This window comes from Aythya fuligula, chromosome 15 (assembly GCF_009819795.1).
Source record: "Aythya fuligula isolate bAytFul2 chromosome 15, bAytFul2.pri, whole genome shotgun sequence".
NCBI lineage: Eukaryota > Metazoa > Chordata > Aves > Anseriformes > Anatidae > Aythya > Aythya fuligula.
This window is the reverse complement of record NC_045573.1, coordinates 11,754,861-11,778,661: the sequence shown is the minus strand read 5'-3', so window position 1 is coordinate 11,778,661 and position 23,801 is coordinate 11,754,861. Positions and strand designations below refer to the sequence as shown.

Genomic DNA, 23,801 nt, shown 5'->3' with positions numbered 1-23,801 from the left:
AGTGAGTTTGTCTTAACTTGAAATAGAGTTCCTTCCCTCCATCTCATCATCTTCTCCCAACAGAGCTTTCTCTGGCTGCACCTATTGCACCATCAAAGGGAAGTTCTTGCAGGCGTTCAAGTGCTTTCAGCCCGTGTTATGGCCACTGGACCTAGTGGAGAAGGAGGGCTGTAGGTCTGAGATGGTGGGGTTGAGACAAGTGACTTCCTTCCAAGCAAGTTTCCTTTCCATGGGTGGTGTGAGAAATAGAAGCATGAGCAGCAACTGTAGTGTGCTTGGTAAATCATTTCATTTTAGCAGTGTCTGGAAGGCGCTGCTGAGATCAGGGCCTTCTGCTAAGGGCTACACTCACATAAGAGGGCAGAACCCAAAGGGTGCACGAATCAGAAAGATCAGGGAAAAGATTTATCCTCATTTTCTGTGCAAGGAGGGGAAGCCAGAGGGAAGGGAGCTCACCCTGGAAATTTGCATTAAGATTGGAAGACTGAAGGTAGATCTCCAGATTGGAGGCAAAATGTCTCAGCTGCAAATCTGCCTTCCCCTCGTGGCAGCTTGTCCTAACCTCTCGGGTTAAGTGTCACTTCTTGTTGTCAGGAACAGGGTTAGCATATACCTACTGCTGAGTAAGAAGATGTAAATCACTCTGGTCCTGGGGATCCATTGTAGGCAGCTGCACAGGGCAGTACAATGGCAGGCGTCACACGCAGAGGAAAAATGGCAAATGCTCACGGGATAAAATCATGGATGCACATTCACTCCTGATCTTTGATAGCTCGGTGGCTGTAAACCATGGCGATGCACTGAGATTAGATTTGAATCCAAAGGTGCAGTGAATTGCAGTCTGTTCATTACTAGCATTTTACCTAATTATCACTTTGTACAGCCTGTCCCAGCTGAATTCACATTATCTGTAAGTAAACATAACAGGCTTTCAACCGCCTGGAAGCTGCGTGAGCCTCTGTGGCCAGAGCGGTGCAGCACTAATGCTGCGGCAAGCTGAGCCCAGCTAAATTGAACCCAGTACGTTTCAAGTGCCAAACACCCCCGTACCTGCCAGCCCTCCCTGTTGTGTGCAGGCAACGCCTCTGTTTCCTGCCTCCCCTCCAGCACGCAAGGAAATTCACCGTGGCCATCTGTCGCTTCTCTTGCTCCCACACGCAGAGACTTGGGGTTTAATATCAGAACGGTAAAATGAGGCTCCTGCCTCTGTCACAGAAGCTCTTCTGGTAACATGGAAAATCTGCCTTCTCTCCTGTTTAGACTACAGTACGTTGCACAGCCTGAAGCTCCAGGCTCTCTGCGTGTCATGGTGTCTTCTGTGAGCATCTGTGAACATCGTGGCTGTGCCACGGGGTCTAATGCTGCTGATCCCACGGGCACTAGTTCAAAGAGGTCCTCCCAGCTTAAACCCATGTAGGCATCAAAGTCAGGGCAGCACCTGGTCCTCTTCTTCCTCCAGCTGTAAGCAGTTGGATGCCAGTAAGATGCCCTTCCTGTATCTGCTGATGGAAAAGCAGCATCTCATAGACTTTGTTAGCATTCTCCAGGCTCTTTCCTTGGCGTTTTTGAACTGTCCTATTTCATCTGCTCTGCTCATTTGATAGTCTGGTTCTCTTCGGGATCTCTCTCAGCTTTGTCTTATCAGTAAATTTTAGGAACTCTCTGCTGCTTTCTGCTTTGAGGTAGTAAATCCCTATCTAGCACTTCATGCTGAATTTTCTATGGAAGAAAATTGCAGTTAAACTCTTGGTCCCATTTGTAGGCTGAGCAAAAGTCATTTTATTGTCATTTAATGACATCAGCTGCAACCACCTCTGAATTTATGTAGTACGGCTATGTCTATCAGTCTCTAAAGCTTGAGAATCTAAAGCTCTGTCCAGGAATCATCTTATAATTCCATCCCCACTGCCTGTGTTGTCAGCAACCAGATTGATAGTTTTTATTTGAAGATATAGGATCCTTTCAATTATCTGTCTTGACACAGCAAGGGTTGTTTGGTGGCTTCTGGCTGAGTTAGCCAGCTGTTTGCTATAACTAGCCCAAATCAACCTGCAAAAGGGGGCTTTGTACTTGGGGAGGTGCAAAGGAGGTTTACAGGATACGTTTTAAAGTTGTGTTGTTCTCATGCTTAAAAAAAAAAAGATTTTCTCTAGATTGGAAAAAATCCTGTATCTGTCTGTCATAGCGAAAACTAGTGGTGGCACGAGGTGGAGAAATGGGATGGCCACAGCAGGGCTGTTAACCAGGCATCCAGTTAGTGCTTTTCTTCAGCCTATTGTATGCTGTAGCCTAGCAGTATCGGGTAGCTCTGGGAGTACAGTCTTGACTGGAATCCCTGTCAGCCTCACCCTCTCCAGCTTCTTCCCAGTTCTGAGGCTTACCAAGTGGGGTGGCCTTACATGTGCTGGGATCTCATCCTCCCGCTGCCATTTGGTTGCTTCTCTAAAAGGAAACCCTGAACTTCATCTTTTGCTCCCCCTCCGTGCTAACCATGACCCAGGCTTTATGGTGATTCTCTTTGCTCTGCAGGAAGAACTGGCACGCGGATCGTGGGAACGATGCAAGGTGGAGACACAGAGGAAGAAGTAAGTAACCATCCCATGCACCTGCAGGGCTTCTCCGGTAGTGCTTTAGAATGACAGCCCTCTCCTTAGCTAGAGAAACAGATTTATATTTGCTCAATCTTCATGCCACAGGCCTGCTTTTTCCCTCTTTCCCTGCAGCTGGCTGCTCTCCCTTTATCTGCACACACACATACTTTATCGTTTTTCTTTTGCTCTTAGAGTCCCTGCGCATTGCCCTGTGCTTTCACCTCAGCCCAGAGCATGTCAGTAGCGGCACACAGGGTACAGTGATGCTGTTTTGCTGAGCCGTGGGGGCAGGTGGCTGGGAGGAGGGATCAGTGCAACGTAATAGGAGTTAGATGTGTTGATCTGAGTCCCCTAATTTGCTCGAAGTCATGCTCCCTGGAGCCCTTTCACCAACCTGTGCTACCACGCAGCATCTCAAGCATTGGTCCTGCAGGTGAAGCTGTCTCCTGGCTTTGCATCTGGATGAGGCTGACCTGGTGAATAGATGGTAGCTAAGCAGGCACGCCCAGGTTGGTACAGCGGGCAGTTACTGACTGCTCTGTTCAGCCTTTGGCACGTGGGTGATCTTTCTATGCCTCTGGGCACTCTTTAAGTGGCTACATTTGTACAAAGAAGTAAGACAGAGCCTCTGACCCTGAAGCCAGCTGCTCTGATATGGCTTGCATCCATGCCGTAAGCTCTCCCCACCATCCCCAAAAGGTGCCTGTATCCAAGCTGCCAGCAGGGATCAGAGGGGCTGTCCTGTTCCCCAGGTGATGCTGGAACTTTGTCTGGGAGAGTGCTCGCTGGCACAGGCTAAAACTGTGTAAGGAAGTGGGACAAACACTTAAAAACTGATGACTGTGAACTCACGTTTGATCCCATGCTATTAATTTACTAGCGTGGAGCCTTTCTGTCTCACCATCCAGCAGACACCTCACCCCGTGTTGCCTGTCTGGATGAGGAGGCGTGCCAGGAGTTCAGACATCCCTGTGCCACTGGGGCATTATCAGGCTCTCAGTGCTGCCTTCGTGGCATGGAAATTCAGCCTCTCTGAAACAAAGAATGTGCTCTTTCAGAAATCCCTTCACAAAAGCTAGGCTCCAGGCCCTGGGGAAACAGCAAAGCGCTGGCTTGGAGCAGGAAGCTGAGGTTAGTGGTCAGCTGTGAGTTAGCCCACAGCTCTGCACTGGAGCAGAGGTGTTGGGTGGTACAGGGGTACAGAGCTTGGCCCTGCGACCCAGGCATCTGAGGCTTTGGGCCATCTTTTGCATCTCAGAGCTCTGGTGGGCTCAGAGCACAGCAGCCTGTGCCTGCAGTAACACGTGAGCTCTGGGAGCGTGGGCACAGGCAGGGTCAGCACCTCTGTCCTCCCAGACAAATCCCCAGCACTGCACTGCCTGCCACAGAGCCCTCTGGTGAGCCGTGGTGGGTCGCCAGGCCCCAGGGTCCCAAGGAGAGTTTAAAATGAGAGAGAAGCTGCTGGGGGGATGTAAGGATAGGTGGGAACTCCTGATGTTTGCCACCAAATACGAAAGCCATTTGCCATGGTTGTCTGATGCTGCTGGCTTAGCGGTGCAGAGCTCTGGGCAGGCTATTTCTCCTGCAGATAGGTTCAGAAAAGGAAAAATGCCACTGTTAAGTGGTCGTTGTAGGGACTGGGAGGCACCATAGCGATAAGGGAGTTAAGTGCCCTGCCAGCGAGCTGCCTTCACCTTGTTTGTCCTCACTTTTTTCTCTGGAAAGCAGCTTACAGACTGTGCTCTGCTGTTTGTTTCTGCCAGAATGGATGTAGAGAGCTGTTCATTGCTTTCTGGGGAGTGAGGTATGCCCTTGGCACTCAGACCCAGTTCTGGGTAGGGTCAGGAGTGCCAGTGCTGTAGGTGAAGATGCTGTGACTTCAGTCCCAGTGCTGCCTGATTGTTCTTTACCAAGTCCTTGCCAGCTCTGTCTATGAATAACCATCCTTTGTAATTTCTCTGCCCTTTGGATTTCCCTTGTGTTGTTTTTTACTGTGTCCTGCTCACAGTCTTCTCCCATGTCTCCCTGTTGGCACATCAGGTGTGGAAAGGAAAGCCTCTCCTTGCCTCAGCTGCAGCCAGGCTGGTTGTCTTAGGGCTCTGCCCTCTTAGTTCTGCATCTCAGCAGGCACCAGGGCTGAGAAGCTTGCTAGGGACTCCTGCAGGCTTCTGTGTCTGAGGTCAGGAAACAAAACTAGTGAGGCTGGTTAGGAGCTGATCAGGCTCTGGGTTTGAGAAGAGAGCAGACTGCAGCCTCCCCGGGAGCTGGCTTCTGGCACTTCTTTGCTTGTGTGGCTCCCCTGTCCTTCCCTTCTCCTATCCAATGAGCCCCTGAGCTGTACCAGTGAGCCTGCACCCCCTGCACGGGGCACCCCACCTTTGCTTGTGGGTTTCTCCTGTGTGTGGAGGAGGGCATCTCCTGCAGTCCAGTCACCAACCCCATCACCTGGCAGAGCTGCCCTTGAGTCTGGGAAGACAAGGAGAGCACTCGACCTGAAGGTGACTGCTGCCTCATGTGGGATGGGGACGTGAACCCTGTCCAGGCAGCTCTTCTGCCTTTCCCTGCTTCTAACTCCCCTCCCGTACAGGGCAGCTGCTTTCCTGCAGCACACGATTCAGGCAGGACCACCTGCATGCCTCCTTTTGGTGAGCAGGTCTCTGGGCACCTGCTTGTGCTTTCTAGTTTAGACTCAGTTTCCCCCCCTTTGGTTGTATTCTCAGTGTCCTTTGCAGCATAACAACCAGTTCTCAGATGTGGCACGTGATGCCCCAGCTGTACCTGCCTTTGCCACCTTCCCTCCTGCTCCCATTCTGGTTATTTTATTTTTTTCTTTTACGTTCTTGTACTTTTTTTTTTTTTTTTTCCTGCTCTGCCTCTCCTTTCTGCTCTGGTTCTCCAAGGGGAGATCTGCCCCAGCCCAGCCAGGCAAGCGCAAGATCATCGCCAAGGCACAGGTGGGTTTCTTCTGCAGTTTTTCTTCCACTAGGCCTTGATTCTTTGGTCTCACAGCAGGTACCACTTTGAAATTAAACACTGTGCGAGGCCTTTAATACCACGGATTGAGGAGAAGTCAGGAAGTTCATTTTTGTCAGCCCCATGAAGCGAGGAAGGATGTTTGTTGTGAATCGACTGGAGCAGGCAGTGTCTAGCAAGGCGGGGAGCTGCTGGTGGAGCCGTGTGGGCATTTAGCTCCCAGAGGCAGCTGAGCTCTGGCCTATTGTTATTCTAAAAGGCAGCATCCAGAGCTGTGGGCTAGAATGAAACCTCTGGCAGAATCTGCTGCTGTCCAGGGCAAGTCCAAGTCTGGATCCGTAGCAGTCCAGACAAATAAATGGCTGTCCCCATGGCCGCAGGCGTAGGGGAGGAAGCAGCTCGATGTCAGCCAGAGGCGCCAGCCTTTACTTCTGAGCTGGCAGAGGTGCCTCGCCACCCAAGAGCTGAACTGGTCATGGACTCGGTGTGCTTCCCTGCAGGAGGAGTCGGGGGATAGCGAGATTGACCTGGATGATGATGAAGATGAAGAGGAGGAGGAGGATGTGGAAGATGACAGCATGGAAATCTCCCCAAGCAAATCCAGTCAGCGAGCAAAGAAGCCAGAGCCTCTAGAGGAAAGCGACAACGACTTCTGACCCTCTAGCAGCAGGACCAGGAGGCACCTTGAAATAAAAACTTTGGAGAGCATTCAGGCCAGGAACTAATATCCTGCCATCTGAAAAGCGCTTGTCAGCATGAATTCAGGAGTTGGTAAATAATGTTCATTAAACTTGAAAATTAAACCTGGATTGCCAGTCCTGTGACTCGCAAAGTATGAGCAGTTTATCCGTAATGAGAATCACAGTAATGTGGAGTGCTGTTATTTCCATAATTGCATTAGAACTGGCCCTCATGTGCTGCAGTGCCAGAAGTCTCACTCCAGTGAGCATTGTGTGCCTGATTTCCCTGCATTTTATTATGTCCAAACAGATTTTTTGGCTTAATAAAGCTGGATGAAAAGCTGCTCTGGGAACACATTTAAATTGATTTTAAAACTGGCTTAAATCTGTTTATCCTAAGCATACCCTTTACTTAATCAAGGGCTTGTCTCTACAAAGAGCAGTGCCAGCAGAACTAAGGAGTGAAGTTAAAACTGGGAAACTAGTGAAGGGATCCTCAAAGCCTGCCTTCCATGCAGCATCTCTTAGCATTTCAGCTGTGTCAATGGGAATTGTTCTCAGACTTGAGTGCACCGTGCTTGAGTGTCCTGAGAGCAACTGTGTGAGACTGTGCTGTAATTAAATCTATATGAAATTAGTCCTTTAATTATACTGGTGCTTCCAGGGCAGACTAAGCTTTAGGCACTCAAATGTCCAGAAGTTGGGCACTGTCGCTTCCTTTTGTTCCTCTGCTTGCCTTTCTTCTTGTATCACGGGTCGCCAAGAGAACAGATGTCCAAACCCAAAAATCAGTAGAATTTGACTGGTGTGCAACGCTGTTCTCCTGGTAGGAGAGGTCCCCTTTGCATTTTTTTATTTAAGAAAACATTCCTACTTGTATCAGGAATAGGTGTATTTTCCATACGTAATTATTCACCAGTTTTAGCCTGATTTTCTATAGGAACAAGCTCAAGTGATTGCCCCCTTTGTCTACCCCTCCCTGAAGAACTTCTAGGATACCTGGCCAGTTTCAGTGAAGAGTGGTAAGGATGTCTGGATTTTAAATTCCTGCACGCTTTGGGGAAAAAAGCAAGGAGATGTTAGGAGGACATTTAATGGGGATACTCAGTTAACCTGTTGAGGAATAAGAGATGTGTGCAGGAGCCAGAGGATCACAAGGTATGTGGTAGGAGCTGAAGGTTAGTATAGGGCTGTGGTGGTGTTGGGACATGAACACGAGCCTGTAGGCATCCAGGCTTCGGTAGTCTGCTGCTCACAGAAGTGCTTCGTGTGCTGGGAAGGTCGGTGGGTTTAACTGGTGCCACCAGTGAAGGTACTCAGATGAAAGCAAAAGCTGGAGTTTTTGTAGTGTGTTCCCTCCTTCCCTTTAGCTCTGCTTTAGTGTCATGGTTTGTCTTCACAGGAGCAGAAATCAGTGCTTGATTAGAAGAGTTCATTCTGGTGTGTGTTCATCAGGGCAGGCAAGAGCCCAGGCTGTTCTCTTGCCTTTCTCTTTTCTTCACATCACCGAAGTACTTTGCTTTCCCTACATCTGAAGTCTACAGTCAGGTCCAACCCCTCCATTATTGCACTGAAGGAAGGAATGCACGTGAGTTACTTGAAAAAACAAGAGATTGTTCATTTCCGATTCTCTGACACCTGTCAGCAGAGCTTAGAACTTAAAATGTCCTGTTGGAATGAGCCCAAACTTCACAGGTACACACTCCACAACTTTTATGTAGTTAACAGGACATATGTGGGTGCTGTGACGAGCTGAAATGCACTGAATTATATAGTCTTGAGCTGAACTGGCTGACAGTTAGGACCTTTCTTTGCACCCGTAATTATAAAGTTAATCAGCATTTTGCACCTCACTTCAAAGAAAGACACAGAAGATGGTGTTCTTAGTGCTAGATACCTACTGCAAATCCATTAGGGTGGTCCTGTGGCAGCCAGGGAAAAAGTGTATGTGCTTGCCCCAAGGGCTGAAATGTCCAGATTTTAGGACCTGATCTGAAAGCATTATTTTGTGGTATTCAGGGAATCTGCTCTGGTCCTCCCTGCATGCTGAAAGAGATGCCTTTGACCTGTGAGGGAGATTTCCCATGTGACTGGGCACAGTCTCTGAGTTTGGACCAGTTTTCTGTTATTTCCTATACTGTAGGCTGAAGGGGATAGCTAATACACTAAATCACGTGCGCAGAGCCAGAGGCTCTTCAGGCAGCACTGCCACCTAGCCTTCCAACACAGCCCGCCAGGATTTAGGGGAGCTGTGGTTTGCTTTACAGCTTCTTGTATCAGGCGTGAGCAGCAGTGCTTGTAGCAGCCACCCCCAGTGCCAGGGGAAATGCACCCTTTGGGTGTTTGACACTTCCAGCACAGAAGTGTTTTCGTATAGCTAGGTCTGTGTACGTGCATACAGATCTATAAATGGCTTTCAGGTTGTTGTTAACCTCATATTTCCTGCAGCTCCAGGGTTTGTGAGCCTGCTTGGGATCATTGATTGCTGTCTCCTTTTGGTACTTCAGGTAACATTTAGCTTAGGGTTCCAAACAGACTTGGGGCAGAGCTGGCCTCAGGGCCCTGTCTGCCCTGAAATAATGATGACAGAGGTAGGACTTCAGTCACTCAGCATCACTATATCCTGCTGGAGATCACGAGCCAGCCTGTAATGCCTCATGGAAAAGCCATGAGCCCTCCTGGTGTGCTAGAGCAGGGTGTGGGGGCTCCAGCCTGGGCAGGGGCACGCAGCCCTAGTGGTGCACGCTGAATGTCCTATGCAGTGATCCACAGGCAATAGAGAAAGGCCGTGCAAAGGAATTTTTCCAGCTAGGAACTGATTTATTTCCGAGTATGTACAGATCGCACAGCTCACCCCAGCAGTCCTCCAGGAGCAGCCCCCAGAGGTGTTTGGAGCAGGACAGCAGCAGCAGCATGTCCGAGTGTGGAGTCTGGCTGGGGTGGGTCAGGGAGAGGGGCAGTGGCTGGCAGGAGCTCTGGGGGCTGCACAGGCTGGCTTCTGGTCACCTGCAAACCTGGCACCTTCTGGAATCACCGTGTCTCTGCTGCACACCCAGAGGCATCACCAGGCACCTCTGCTTCAGCAGCTGCCTGCCCAAAAGGTGATCTGCTAGGGGAGGACCCTCTCCAGAGCTGGGACGGGGGAAGACACGTCCCAAGGTCACCCAGCTTGTCACCGATGGCAAGAGCAGGAAACCCAAGAAGTCCAGCCTAAACCCGTGAGAGGCAGAACTTTGTCAGGAGGCCTCCCAGCAGCACCTGGATGCGTGTGCTGGAGGTGGCCCGTCCTCATGCAGTGCTGGTCCTCTTCCACGCGCCCTCCCGCTCCTCCTTCCTTTCTCCCAAGGGCTCTTTATTTCCCAAGGCCTTTCTAGATGGTTCTACTCCTACACCTTGGGATTTCTGTCTCTTCCAAGAGGCTTTGGTGCAGGACAGCACTACCAAACACTTCGGGCACGCCCAGCCAAAACCATCTTGCTCCTGAGGGCACGGCAAGGCACACCGCTGCACGAGGAGCAGCCCCTGCTCTGAAATGCCCTGCTCCAAAGCACCCCTGACTGATCTGAGCAAGGGAACAGCAAAGCTCTCATCTCTGGGACTGCAGCAGGAGCTGCAGGACGGGGCTGGATTTGGTGTGGTGAGAAGGGGCGGCTGTTTCACCCGCCTCTCCCAGCCTCTCCCTAGCAGACCTCGATGGAGAAGAGCTGGCACTGGGAGCAATGTCCCGGGGCTGGGCTGGGGGTGCCGTGATGTTTGCCTACAGCAACCCAGGGTGAGAAGAGAGCCGAGCTGCTGGGCGGTCAGGATGTGCCTGGTGTGGGGCAGGCTCCGGGCACAGCACCACGGCCCCAGCGTCACAGAGATCACAGGAGGGGTTTGCTGCCCAGGCGGTGGGAGGTGAGTTATCCCTGTGCATGGGAAAAGGGCCTGGCGTGTGGGGTGTCCCCTCCTCCCTCCTGTTTCCATTTCACCCATTCACATAGCCTCCAAGCTCCCCCAGGGCTCTGCTGAAGGGGCCCCCAGCCCTGTGTTCCCCAGCTTCTTAACACTGGCAAGCGTTGACCCTCGTGCACTGCTGATCCCGAGCCCATGTCCCAGCAGCCACCAGCCCCTGGGGGCCCTGCTGAGAGCTTCGGGGCCCTCCTTGCCCCTGCTCTCCCCCGCTGGGCCTGGCATCCCCCCTGTGCAGGCACAAGCGGCCGAAGGGACGCCCTCTGCCCCACCAGGCCACATCCTTGCAGCTAGGGGCCCTCACACCTCCACGACGCAGTCGGGTGAGTTTGTCCGGATGGCGTCAGAGATCATCTTGGCTCCCGACTGCCCGATGCGGTTCCCTTGCAGGCTGAGAGAGGGGAGGAAGAGGAATTCAGGCTTGGACACGGGGTGCTTTTGAGAGAAGCTCCCCAGCTTTGCACCAGCCTCCAGCATCGCTTGCAACCTCGCCACACCAGCCCAGACCTCGTGCGAGGACCTGGTCGCAGAGGACTCTGGCTCTGAGAGCCCCAAGGCAGCCAGGTGAGCAGCTGCAGAACACCCCTGGGGAGCTGGAAGGGCTGATCCAGCTGCACCTTGTGGTATTTTGGGGAGCATTTGACTTTTAGGATGGTCCTTTGCCCTGAAGGCATCCCCGGAGAGGAGCTGTGGGGTCTGGAGTGGTGTAGGGATGTTGGCTGCTACTCAGGAGGAGATCGGGATGCCCTGGCCCCCAGCCCCTGCAGGGCAGCTGGGGATGGGCAGTGCCAGCAGTGGGAAAGGTCTCCCCCACCCCTGCCTTACCATCTGGTTCAGCAGCCACTTACTTGACGTAGGTGAGGCCGTGGTTCCCCTTCAGAGCGGTGGCGATGCAGATGGCTCCGTCCATGCCCAGGGAGTTCTCCTGCAGGCTGCGGGAGGCAGCAGGGTCAGAGCACCGACCTCCAGCAAGGTCTGGGGGTGTTTTTCCTGCCTCGCCCCGGGGAGCAGGACGTACTCACTTGAGCCTGCGGAGGCTCCGGTTCACCTTCAGCGCATTGGCCATCGCTTTGGCTCCTGCCACGCCGATGGAGTTTCCTCTCAAGCTGCAAAGGAAGGCAGACCATGGGGAAGGACAGCCCGGGGTGTCCCGTGGGCCCCGTGCTCTCCGTGGGCGAGAGGAGGAGGTGGGAGAGGGAGCCCCATATCAGCGAGCCAAGGGACAGGTAAGTTTGCTAGGGCGTGATGTAGGGGGTGCAAGAGGTGATGAGCCAAAGACCGGAGCCTCAGGCACCCCCAGGGAGCGGTGTCACCGTGTCGGGGACTCGCTGGCCCCACCGAGCACTTACTCCAGGATCTGCAGGCTCTTGTTGACCATCAAGGCCTCCGCTAGGGCTTGGGCCCCAGCCGCGCCGACTGAAGCCACCTGAAGGCTGCAAGAGAACAAGAGCCCTTCAGTGCACGTCCTGAGGTGGCCGTGGTGTGCTAATTAGGCGAGCTAATCAGACCAGCTGCGATGCCAGGGCCCTGCCACAGCCCGTATACTCACTGGAGATCTGCCAGGGTGGTGTTGACCTTCAGCGCAGCGGACAGGGCGGCCATCCCCTCGTCTCCGATGGCATTCTCCTGCAAGCTAAGACAGGGAAATCCTGCATCTGCCTCAGCCCCAGCACCCAGGAGCAGGGAAACGGGCATCAAGCAAAGGACACGGTGTGCCAAAGTGCCCTGGGGGTCCGTGCCCAGGGGTGCCCAGGACCTGCCCGCCTGTATCCACACTTACTCAAGGCTGGCCAGGCTGCTGTTGGACTTGAGTGCTTGTGCCAGTGCTGTGGCTGCATTTGCCTGAATGAAGTTCCACTGCAAGCTGCAAAAAAAGGGGAGGTGAAGGCCAGGCTGTGGGGTGCCCCGGTCCCTCCGGGCTCAGCACCCATCCGCTCACCACCTCCAATGCGGTGGAGGCTCGGGGGTGACCCCGTTCACCCAGTGCAAGGCCCCCACGGGTCCATGCAGGATGGCAAGCTCCACGTCTCGTGGAAGGGCAACTCAAGGAAGCCACTTGCCCACCAGCTCCGAGGGAAACTCACTGGAGGGAGGTGAGCGCCCTGTTCTCCTTCATCGCCAGGGCGATGGCCTTGCCGCCTTCGTCGTACAGCAGGTTGGCTGCTAAGCTAGGGGCAGAGGACAGAGGAGACACGAGTCACACGTGGTTTGGGACATCTCCAGCGACACCACGCAGCAGCGTGGGTGCCCTCCTGGCCCCGTGGGACTTACTCCAGCCTCCTGAGGGTGCTGTTGGTCCGCAGGGCGCGGGCGATGGCAGGGCCCCCCTCCTTGCTGATGGAGTTCTCCCGGAGGCTGGGGAAAGACAGAGGCTGGGCGGGGAGCACCAAGGCAGGGCATCGGCTGCCCCCCCGGCCCCTCTGCCCCCTGCTCTGGGGCTGTAACCATCCGTGGCACCAGCATCTCCACCAGCAGCTGCATCTCCGCTCCCTGCATGGCTGTCTGCAGCGAAACAAGCTGCTGCTGTTCTCAGCAAGAGGTGTCCTCGGAGAAGAGAAGCCTGAAGTGTGTCCTGGTGGTGTGGAGCTGTGCACAGACCACCCCAGTGAAAATAGGGATCATGGATCACAGCGTGGCCGAGGTTGGAGGGGATCCCTGGGCCTATCTCCTCCACCCCCGGCTCCAGCAGGCTGCCCAGCCCCATGTCCGGGTGGCTTTTGGAGATCTCCAAGGAGGAGACTCCACAGCCCCTCTGGGCAACCTGTGCCAGGGCTCCGTCACCTGTAAAGCGGCGCTTCCTGGGGTTCAGACAGAGCTCCTGTGATTTCTGTGGGGTGGCATTAGATGGAACGGAGCTGCTGTCACGAGTGCCACTTACTTGAGGTTGACGAGTCCCTTGTTGGAGCAGAGAGCCGCTGTCAGAGCCGCAACCCCGGCGCTGCTGATGGAATTGCTCTGGAGACTGACACAAAGAGGGGGGCATTAGGATGGGCTGCTCTTGGCACTGCTGGGTGGGCTGCGGGGTTGTGTTGGGGGTTAAAAGTGTCTGTTACGCCAAGGAAGAGGTCACCAAGGGGAGCCGAGGCCAAAGGAGCAAACGTGGAAGAAGCAGAGGGCACCCAGCAAGGGGCTTTGTGGCAGCAGGAGGGGAAGCAGCCAGGGGCTGCCGCATGTCGGGGACTTACTCGAGGCTTTGCAGGCTGTGGTTGACCTTCAGAGCTTCAGCCAAGGCGACCGAGCCGTTGTCTCCAACGGAGTTGCTGGAGAGCCTAAGACAGGAGGCCGAGGGAGCGTTACCAGCAGCCGTGTCACAGCCAGAGCCCCTGCCAGCAGCGTGGGGCCCACAGCCCCCTGCCCTCCAGCGGGACCTGAGCAGCTTTGCTGGCCTCCCCTTGCTGTGGCCATGCTTAGACCTGCTGCCAAGGATTCACCTGACCCAGCAGGAGTGCCACCACAGGGTCCCCATGTCCCCTGGTGTACCTTTGGGTCACGGGAACACCCTTGGGGTCCGACCACAAGCATGAATTTGCTGCGGTCTAATTTCCAGCCCACACGCACCCGTGTTGCTGTACCAAAATTGCTTTTTAGCTGAAACCTCTTTTAATGTACCTACAGGGCCTGGAGCCCCACCGTTCTGGAGAGCAGCCTGGCCCCTTGGTTCGCTCCGTGGCTCCCTGCTTCCCCAGAGGTAAGCAGAGCATCTCAGAGGTAAGCAGAGCACCTCAACACCAGGACTATCCAAAAGCCATTCTGGCACGCTTCCCACCCTCACCCACGATGTCCCCCTTGGACAAAGCCTGTCCTGACTGCGTAGCACAGCCCAGAGCCCTGCCCTCAGCTCCCAGGGACACATGGCATTGGCACTGCCATCCCTCGGCCCTGTGCTGTCCCTGTCGGCTCTCACATGAGTTCCTTGAGGCTGCAGTTCCTCTTCAGTGCTTCTGCAATTTTCCTCGCGCCCTGGGCTCCGATGGAGTTTTTCTGCAGGCTGCAAAGGAGGGGAAGTCACCCTGATTATCAGCCAGGCCCAGGCACCTCTCTGCTGGCAGCACCTGCACCCCCTTCCTCCCCTGTAGGTTACTCTGAGCTCTGGCAGTGCTCTTCCACCCTGAGAACGTGTCAGACTGGGAAAGAACTTGGGTTGTGACAACCTCTAGAGGTCTGGAAGGTCTTTGCTGACAGGGGTGGTGTGGGGATGGTAAACTAGGATAAGCAGCACAATGGGAAAGCCCCGGCTCTGCTGCTTGGCCCCCGTGGCCAGCCAGACACCGGGATGGAGCCAAGCTGGAGCCCGTGCGGGGTCTGCTGGTGGCTGGGAGGAGCAGGGGGGCACCGGGTCCCGGTCACTCACTGCAGGGTCGTCAGCTTGTGGTTGGTGAGCAGGGCCTCGGCCAGGAAGGTGGCACCGTCCTCGTTGATCACGTTGTGCTGCAGGCTGCAAGGAGAGGAGCAAGCTGTGAGCGAGCACCAGGGCGGGTGGCACCTGCTTCATCTCAGCACCCCCAGACATCAAACACCCATCCAGGGCTGCCACCAGTGCAGGGTGAGCAGGAACCCCCCTGATACAGCACTAAGGGGTTCCCAGCTTCACTGCCCGCAGCAGTCTGCTTTGCTGTTGTGCAGTCCTGCATCCCAAGGGAGATTTAGGGCCCCTCTGGCTGATGGGGATTTAGGGCCCCTATTATTTCCGTGCCCCTTGCAGTCAGGCTTGCTGCCCGGCACAGCCGAACCAGGGTGTGCCCAGGAATTCCTCATGAGGGCAGGGAAACCACGACGTGCAGCCCTGCAGGCAGCTCGTCCCATGCCTCTGCTCTTGGGGGTGCTGCAGAAATTGAGACTTACTTCAGGGAGAGCAGGACTTGGTTTTTTTTCAGTGCATCAGCCAGCGCTTTCGCTCCTGAGGGGCCGATGGAGTTGCTCCGCAGGCTGGGGCGAGGCAGGGGAGAGGTGAGCAGAAAGGACATGGTTAGCAAGGCACGAGAAGGGGCTGTGGCGGTTCACCAACATGTGCCCAGCTCAGCTGAGTGCTGCTGTGGGATGCCAGGGTCGGGCACGAGGCTGTCCCCAGCTCCGTCGGGGAGCCAGGAGGGGTTTGGCTGCACAGGGACAGCGTGGCACGAGCTGGGAGGAGGCAACACTTACTCCAGCACCATCAGGCTCCTGTTGACCATCAGCGACCTGGCCAGTGCTTTGGCACCCTTGTTGCTGATCTGATTTTCTGCCAAGCTGCCCAGAAAAAGAGAGCGGGTGTCTGTCAGGGGAAGGAAGAGGCTCTCACAGCCCCGGTGCGGCTACGAGCGCTGCTGGGATGCAGCTGGGGATGGTGCAGCAGAGGAGAGTGATGGGGAGCGTTTGGTGGATGGCACAGCCCTGCCTCATTGTTCAAATGCTTCGGGGTGTGCTCCTCTGGTGTGGCTCTGCAGGGACGGGGTGGAAGGGGAGTTTCTAGACTTAATTCATGTAGTGAAACACAGAGCTCACAGTGAAGGGGCCTCTGTGTGCAGCCACAAACAAGGAAGGGAAGGGAGATGGGAAAGAGGGGACCCGTCTTCTCGAGGCCACGCATCTCCATGCACCAGCTGCTCTAACCCATGCTGAGCCCCTCGTGCCCAGCAAACACCCAGGACCTTGGGAGGTGGGTTACCAAGACAAGCCATCTGCAGCTTGCTGCCCAAATTCCAGGTTTAAGAACAGCAAGGAGGTAGGAGCCCAGCTAAAAATAACTGAGGGGGGTGGAACTGATTGGGGTTTTGGATGAATCATGGCCTGCACAGGGCTGCTGCTGGCAGCTTGTCCCAGGGAGCCTGGGCGAGAGCATGCTCCCAAAGCGGGGGTAAGGTGCAGGAGCTCCCCACGTGGGGCTGTCCTTGTCACCTGGCACCCTGGGGAGGCAGTGGGACGGCCGCTCCTGGAGGCCCCTCGCTCTGGTTCTCCCCAGGAAGAGCTCATCTGGGCCAGGTCCTACCTGAGCTTCTGGATCTGGCAGTCCTTCACGCTCAGCACACTGCCCAGCAGCTCCATCACGTTGTCCTTAAACTGGTTATTGTCCAGCCTGGAGGAAATAGAAGGAAAGAGCAAAAGCCGAGGTATTCTGGAGAACAAAAAGTGAGGAAAAGACTACCCACAACTGCGTAGGAACACAGCTGTCCCATGGCATCTGCGCTTCATGAGCAGAAAAACTCAGGCACAGAAGCAGTCCCTGAGACTGAAGAGCTGGCCCCGTGCCATTCCCAGGACAGAGGACAGCTTCGTGCTGAGGGACAGCGCTGGTGGGCCTACATCTCCTGTAGACCCCTGGGGTTTTGAGTCATGGGAGCAGTCTGGTGTCCCTGCTCGCTAATCCCAGTGCGGCCCCACTGCGCCTTACCTGAGGTTGTGGCAGAAGAGGAGCTGGGGGAGCAGGCTCTTACAGACGTTGTAAGTCAGGCAGTTGGAGAGGTTGGTCTCCTCCACGCACACGTCGGAGACCTGCAGGAGATAGGCCAGGACGGAGCAGTTCACTGGCGTGAGCATCCCGGCCAAGCTCTCGTTCTTCATCGCCTCCTCCACAGACTTGGCGATCTCCATGTGCTGGATCTCCTGCAGGCAGTGCACGGTGTTCACTGTCCGTGAGGAGATAACGTAGTCCGTGTTCAGGCAGCCCTGGAGGAAGCTGATGGCTTGGCTCCTGAAGCTGTTGTGCTCGTCCTTCGCCAGGAGCCACCCGGAGAGCAGCTTGTTCACCTGGGGGGAGAGCAGCCCCGAGAGGAAGCGCACGAAGATATCGAGCTGCCCGTCCTCGGCCTGCAGAGACCTCTGGACGGCGCTCTTGAAGTGGTTGAGGAAACCCAGCTTGGGCCAGGACATCCCGTTCTCCGTGAAGAGGTCGAATATTGCCCGCTTCGCAGCGGTGTAATAATAAATAGCTGCTAAGAACTCCTGTATGGTTAGGTGGGAAAAATAATAGGCTGTGGAGGACTGCATCTCCTCCTTGAGTAAGAGTCTGCTGCACAAGCTGCTCTGCAGCAAGGAAAGGTCTATGCCATACGTCTTCATGTCCTGCTCGTAAAACACGTACTTCCTTTTGAGCAGCCCGTAGAAGGCCAGCCTGCCCAGGCTGCCCAGGATTTTCTTGCTGTTGTTCACAGCTTGCTCAATCCTGAGTGTTTCTCGCTGCTTTTCCGGCCAGTCGCTGCTCAAAGCCATTTTAAAGTAATAGGAATAGATTTCTGAGAGGGTCTTAGGAACAGCTGTCATTTCTTGGGACTGATCGGTGCTGGTTTTTAGGTAATAACCAATCGAAGAGCCAGAAATCCAGCAAAAGCCAGGAACAGTGCACATGATGTGTAAGGATCTGTTAGCCTTGATATGATGCAGCACTTGGCTGGACAAGTCTCTGTTGTCCAGGAACATCTGGTCCAAAAATTCTTTCATCTCAGCTGCTCCGAAACCTCGGATTTCTGTCATCCGGTCAACCAGCCCGCCGGGGATTTGGCTGGCTGCTGTCGGCCGGGAGGTGACCCAGACAGAAGCCTCCTGTAACAGGTTGCCACGTATGATGTTGGTGATCAGGTTGTCCACCTGGATCTCCTTCTTGGGGTCGGTGCACACAACCGTGTTGGAAAAATCCAAGGGAGTCTTGAACTCATCCAAGCCGTCGAGGATGAGCAGCGTCCTGGCGGCTCCGGTGGGGATGCAGTTGGGCTCGGTGACGTGAGGGAGGGCCAGGCGGATCAGCCGCTCTGCAGAGAGCTTCTCGTAGGTGTTGAGCTCCCGGAAGGTGAGGGGCAGCACCAACATGATGTCCCTGTTCATCTCCCCCTTTGCCCAGCTGTGGACAAACAGCTTCACCAGCCTGCTTTTGCCGATGCCGGCCACCCCTACGGTCACGGAGATCCGTGGGGGGATGCTGACCTTGGACAGGGGCAGGAAGAGCTTCTCTAAAGGGATGCTCTTGGACACGTTCCGGAGGCCTTTGGTGGTTTCGATCTGCAGGATGTCGTGCTCCTTCTGCTGGATGTCGGTCAAGCCTTCCACCAGCAGCAGGTTCATGAGGCGCTGGAGGGGACCCGTCTCCAAGCCGTTCCCATAGTAGCTCAGGAGGCTCTCCAGATGTTTCTGCACCATCGGCTCTGCCCAGAGAGAAATGAAACAGGAGGTGAGGGGGAGGAGGAGAACCACAAATGCAAAAAAAAAAAAAAAAAAACCAAAAAAAAAAAAAAAAAAAAGCAAAAGCCTATGCATGAGGCGTGTGCCAGGGCCCTGACTGGCCTCACCTGCAGCCTCCCCCCACATCTGCAGGGCCAGGAGCCCATTTAAGCCTCCCGTCCCTGCCCGAGCTGTGCTGTAGGAGCGCTTGTCGACAGCTCCACAGCACCTATGCCTGCTGTGGGCCTTGTTGATCCAGACCCTGATCTGTGCACTGCCTTTGCAGCCTGTCCTCGGGCCCTCCTCAGCGCTCTGTGCTTTCGTGGGGGTCTCTGGCACGTGCCTGGCCCCAGTTTTCTTCCCTGGGCCCGATCCTGTGGCGTGGCTCCCTGGCTTGGCCTCAGCCTCACTGCCACAGATCTGAACCCTTGCTTGCACCCAAACCCCAGCAATATTTATATTGAAGTGCAGGATAAAACAGGGGCTGGAGGGGAGGAAGGAGATGGTGTTTTTGGGGCTGCTGCCTCTGCCTGGGGAGCAGAGGAGATGCCTCAGCTGGGGTGTGAGCCTGGGGGCTGCAGTCCAGCACTACTGACGTGGTCCTCTCACTTTCTGCCTCTTCCCAGGCTGTGGAAGCATCTCAGAGGCTGCGTGGCCCCCCCGAGGCCCTGCCCCATCCCCGCATTGCTGCAGTTGGGCGGCGATGGAGGATCCGTCCCCAGGTGGTCCTGTCAGACCGCGTGAGCTCCCTGGGATCCACCACCCTCCGAGCACAGGTACGGCATCGCTGCTGCACCCCACGGGGCTCCTGCTCTCTGCTGCGACTCTCGCGAGCCCTGTCACCCCCTTGTTGTTGTCCTTCCTTGGCTGAGGCTGGAGGAGGCCCTGAGCCAGCAGCGGCGCTGCCACGGGGCCGCAGAGCCCCTTGTCCTGCTCCCCCTGTGCGCTGCCTACCGTAAACAGTGATGTGGAGGTAGAGCTGGGAATTGGTGGTCTCGATGAAGGTCTGCAGGCACTGGGAGGCATAGCTGCCCTTGCCAGCCAGGACATCCACCACGGCCCTCACCTGCTCGGGCAGGGAGCTCGCCTCCTGCGCCCGGCTGGCCTCCTCCGCCGTGAGGAGGTCCAGCCTCCGCAGGTGGCAGATGATCTCCTCCAGGAACTGTGGTGAGATGGACCTCACCAGCTGCTTCTGGTAGCGACTGATCCAAGCCTCTGCGGGAGAGGAGAGCGGCAGGGTTGGCTCTGGTTTGAGGTTCGGGGGTGCTGGGGAGGGTGGCGGTGGAGCACTCCGTCTGGCTGTGAGGGCAGCCCTGCTGGGAGCAGGGCGTAAACCAGAGCCCTCCAGGGGAACTGGACAAAGTCCTGGAGGACAACGTCACCTCCAGGGAAAGTCCTCCTGGAGGCGATGCCATCCTAAAACTGTGGTGTGTTAGGAGGTGCTCGGTCAAGGTGGTGGCTATAGAAAATGGAGTTAAAGAAACCCAAGAACACAAGAGATGATGGAAACAAAGCCTACATAGAGCAGGGTCTGAGGAACGTCGTCTGCCTTCAGAGGCAGCTGCTCCCTCCATGCCAGCACGGCAGACCCCAAGCCCTCAGACTGGCAACCACCATCGGAGCTCACACCTGGGTGCCCCACCTCACCCCAGTTTTGGACACGAACCCCACCAAGGTGCTGGACTTCCTTGGCCCACTGCCTGTCCTGCCACAGAGCCCAGCCACAGCCAGACCCGAGGACCTGCCCGTGTCAGTGTCAGTGTCCCTGCAGCTCCCTCCGGCCACCACTCACCTTCCATCAGAGGCCTCCCGTGGCATCGGCGATCCCGGGGTGAGGAGCGCGGTGTTGGCAGCAGCACGGCTCTCAGCCTGCGCCCACCACCTTCCCATGGACTGCCCGGTGTTCCCTCGGGTGGGCACACAGCAGACAGCACGTCAGTGCGAGCTCTGGCTGCCCCGCTCAGCCCTTATCCATCTTCCTGCTGGAATGAGAGGAGTGGCGTGGGAGGGAGCTGCCTCGAGGTAATGCTGCCCTCCCCGCTGCCAGCACAGGGGGATGCCACTGCCACGAGCCCTCATGGGCCCACACCAGAGCTGAGGCTGCTGCGTGCAGAGCTTTAATCCTCTGACACAAAAATCCAGCAGCATCTGTCTTAGGTTGGGGCTCGTGTCAGCCAAAAGCTCAGACTGCTGTGGGCTGAGCCGGGGCTGAGCCCGTCGTGCTGCAGCATCTCTGCCTGCTTGCCCAGACCTTGCTGCAGGCTTGGTGCCTTCACCAGCACCGCTTCTGCAGGCGCCTTTCTCAGGCACTGTAGCTGTGTGAAGTGCCCAGAGGTGTGGTGACACCCCCGTGCCACCCGCAGGGCACCTGGCAAGCGTTGGGGTGCCAGCCCTGTCACCCGTGGGTCAGCAGCACTGTGCGCTGCTCGTCAAGTTTCTTTTTGTTGTAAAGGAAGTTGTGGGGCAGCAGCAGAAAGACAGAGGACCCGTTTCGGTTTCCAAGCCACCTCGCTGCCGTCCAGAACCTCCGTCACAGCTTGCTGAGCAGTGGCAAACACCACATCCTGTTGCAGAGCTGTAGGTGCTCCACTTCAGTGGCAGCGCTGATGAATCGCAGCGCAGACAGAGCTCCTACCCACCCCCTCGTCTGCTGCAGGACCGCTGCCAGACTGCTCTTACTTTTGGTTTGTTGTTTAGAAGCACATCCAGTCACTGAGCCCCATTGTTTTTAAAGCAGAGAGTAGAGGTGAGGAGGGAAATACCGCTGAGCATGCTCCAGGCTTCATCTATATTAGCACTTTGCACCATGCCTCTTCGCCAGCCCTAAAACCATCGCTGTGGCTGTGTCCAGGTGGGAATTGCTCAGCCCATGGAGCCAGGAGCCCCAGAACCTCCTGGGGCAGCTGCTTTGGGCAGCAGCAATGCAGACGCCACATCCTAGTGCCCTGGCACAGCACCAGGGCTGTGTAGGTCCGTGCCACCTCACCCCGAGGTGTGCCAGCCAGGTGCTGTGCAAGAAGTGACCCAGCTTGCAGGCAGGGCTGCCCTTGCCCAAACCCTCTCATGAGCCCAACGTGGGCACCACAGGGGCTTTGTGCTGCCTGCCCAGCAGCCCCAGCTAACTCTCACTTGCTTTGGTCAAACAAACCTGACCTCTTCCAGAGAAAATATGTCAATACAGGTCAACCAAGGGAACCTGGAGGAGATTCTGGTCTGTGGTCAGGTCCATGGTACAAGGCTAGGATGCGGGACAGCCCCTCTGCAGTCTCCCCTGCTCGTCCTGCCAGGAGACCCGTGTGAGATTTGTGTTTCCCGACAGCAGACGCGAGGGGTGAGTGCCCAGGTTGCAGGAGGGAGGAGCGGAGCCGAGTCCTGGGGTCCCTGCACACACCGTGGGGCTGCTCTCTCCTCGAGACCCTTCACAATGAAGGGTGAGTGTGTCAGTGAGCGTGCAGAGGTGCGCAGCGACAGACACAGCTCTCCTACACAGCCCATCCCTGTCCACCCTCTGGCAAGCCAAGGTTTGAGGCACGGATTGGGTGCTGGTGCTGTTTTAAGGTTTTTTTGGGTGCTGGTGCTGTTTTAAAGGTAGCTGGGTCTGAACCCACTCTCCCTCCAAGACGGAAAGCCAAGTCCTTCTGCTCCTCCTTGGCTGCCCAGCTCTGACCCTCTGGTTTCAGAGGCCTGGAGGCAGCTCAGCTGCCTCACATTTCACCCCTCAGGCAGCCTCTAGGTCTAATTAAAATATCAGCACAAATTAAAGGAGCGCGGGGAGCAGTTCACAGCAAAATTTTCACCCTTTGATGTCGTCTTGTCTCTAACTGGCCTGGAAGATTCAATTAAGTCTTTGCATGCAGCAGCCTCTAGGTTTCTCATCTTTGCTCCGCAACCAGTAGCATGGTTAAAATGAAAGGGGTTTTTGCTGCTTGCAGTGATGTTTCCCTGTCAGCCCTTCCTCTGAAATGTGGCTGGTCAGGAAAAGCCCTTTGATGGGGGAGAACCTGCTCTAACGCTAGAGATTATTTGATCTCATCCCTTGGTGCTACATCAAAACATAATCCTGCTGCTGGAAGCTCAGCTCATCCAAAAACATCTGACACGGAGAAGAAAGCAGCAGAAGAAATGTTGCAGTGGCAGCAATTTTTTTTTTCTTCTTCCGGCACGAAAGTTTCCCATGGACGCAGCTCCAGGACTGCCTGGTGGGTGCTGGTTTCCTCTAGGAGGGCAGAAGATGTTATCTGTAGGGGCCAGGAGGCTGCAAGCGCCGCGTGGCCACCTGAGGGGGATCCAGCGGTGGTTTGTGTCTGTCCTGCCTTGCTGCTGGTGCCCCTGGGGGCACCGAGGTGATAAGAGGGAGAAGGGGAAGCTGCACAGCTGAACTGGCATCTGTGAGCCCCAGGCAGGGAGATGGGGGATTTCGTTTGCAAGAAGGTGGTGGTAATCATCAGATGGGTCCCACGCAGTGGGATGCCACCAGATGTGGGGCTCTGGGGACATGGGGACCCCTTGCTGGGGTGAGCGGAGTGCCAGTGCATGGGGAGGCTTCTGCTGGTGACCCATGGGCACGGCGGAGTCCTGCAGAGTGCTTTGGTTTTAGCGGCGCTTTTAGCTTTGCTTTTGTCTTCCAGCAGAAGAGTCGCCCACCTGAGGATGTCCGGTCAGCACTCGCCTTGTCCCTTAGCAGAGCTCTGGCCCTACCTCCTTCATCCCACCACGCCTGCGAGCAGAGGGCGTGTGTCCACAGCACGTCCATGCCCAGGAGTCGCAGACAGGACAGGCTGGCATGGCATGGAGCCTTTGCAGACGCCAGACTGCCTGGAAAACTGTGGAAATTGGCTGATCTGCAGTATTGAGGTATGTTATAAAGCTTCTTACGTTAATTAATAGTTGCGTTATTAACCAGGTGCCTCTAGAAGCAAAGAACTGCCCATTCCAGTGCAGCTCCGTGCCCCCAAACCAGCAGAAACCCTCGGTGCTGCTTCTGCCTTCTCCCCTTTTCATGACCACCCCGCTGGGGCTCACTGGTTAATTCGGGAAGCCCCACACCGAGCCCAGCAGCACGGTGCTCCTGTGCTCGCTGTCCCCCAGCCATGGCAGCAGCGTTGCTCAGAGAGAAACCAGCCTCTCTTCCTACCATTTCCTGGCACACATGAGCCTGGCTGGCACCTTGCTCCAGCTGGGGCAGGCGGTGTGATAGCTCTGGGTCCCCAGGACTGGAGCAGGATCTGTCCCCACAGCAGCGGGGGCTCGGGGCTGTAGGTAAGGCTGGTGACAAGTTTGGAAGCCGAAAATAGAAAATTGCCCCTGCTCAAGTGATGTGGGAGGTGGCGGTGCTCTTGCTGCAAGGCTCCCTTATTGACGCGCCACCCCAGCAGCAGTGGGTGCTTTGGTTTTTCCCTGCTGCTTATCTGCGGGGCGGGGAGGGAGGGCAGCTCTCCGAGGGGCAGCACATCGCACGCCATTGCACTGGGCTGTCCCC

General features: G+C 55.8%; 2 protein-coding genes across 3 annotated transcripts in view; one reads left to right on the top strand and one right to left on the bottom strand.

The window, feature by feature from the left end:
• CLUAP1 (clusterin associated protein 1) overlaps nt 1-6,362 on the top strand; it is a 71,576-nt gene extending 65,214 nt beyond the window's left edge. The window contains exons 11-13 of one of the 2 annotated variants that reach the window (XM_032197966.1): nt 2,530-2,585; nt 5,492-5,545; nt 6,065-6,362. In XM_032197966.1, the coding sequence (XP_032053857.1) occupies nt 2,530-2,585; nt 5,492-5,545; nt 6,065-6,220 (266 nt within the window). In that variant the 3' untranslated portion in view covers nt 6,221-6,362. The remainder of the gene's footprint in view (nt 1-2,529; nt 2,586-5,491; nt 5,546-6,064) is intronic. The other variant, XM_032197967.1, reaches the window with a different exon arrangement.
• Nucleotides 6,363-10,495: 4,133 nt separating this feature from the next.
• NLRC3 (NLR family CARD domain containing 3) lies at nt 10,496-20,212 on the bottom strand. The gene is given in 19 exon segments (XM_032197932.1): nt 10,496-10,586; nt 11,044-11,127; nt 11,218-11,301; nt 11,545-11,628; nt 11,745-11,828; nt 11,976-12,059; nt 12,280-12,363; nt 12,467-12,550; nt 13,074-13,157; nt 13,381-13,464; nt 14,100-14,183; nt 14,547-14,630; nt 15,038-15,121; nt 15,338-15,421; nt 16,161-16,247; nt 16,563-18,306; nt 19,277-19,537; nt 20,115-20,145; nt 20,147-20,212. Coding segments are annotated over 19 exon segments (3,372 nt in total).
• Between the last annotated feature and the right edge of the window lie 3,589 nt (nt 20,213-23,801).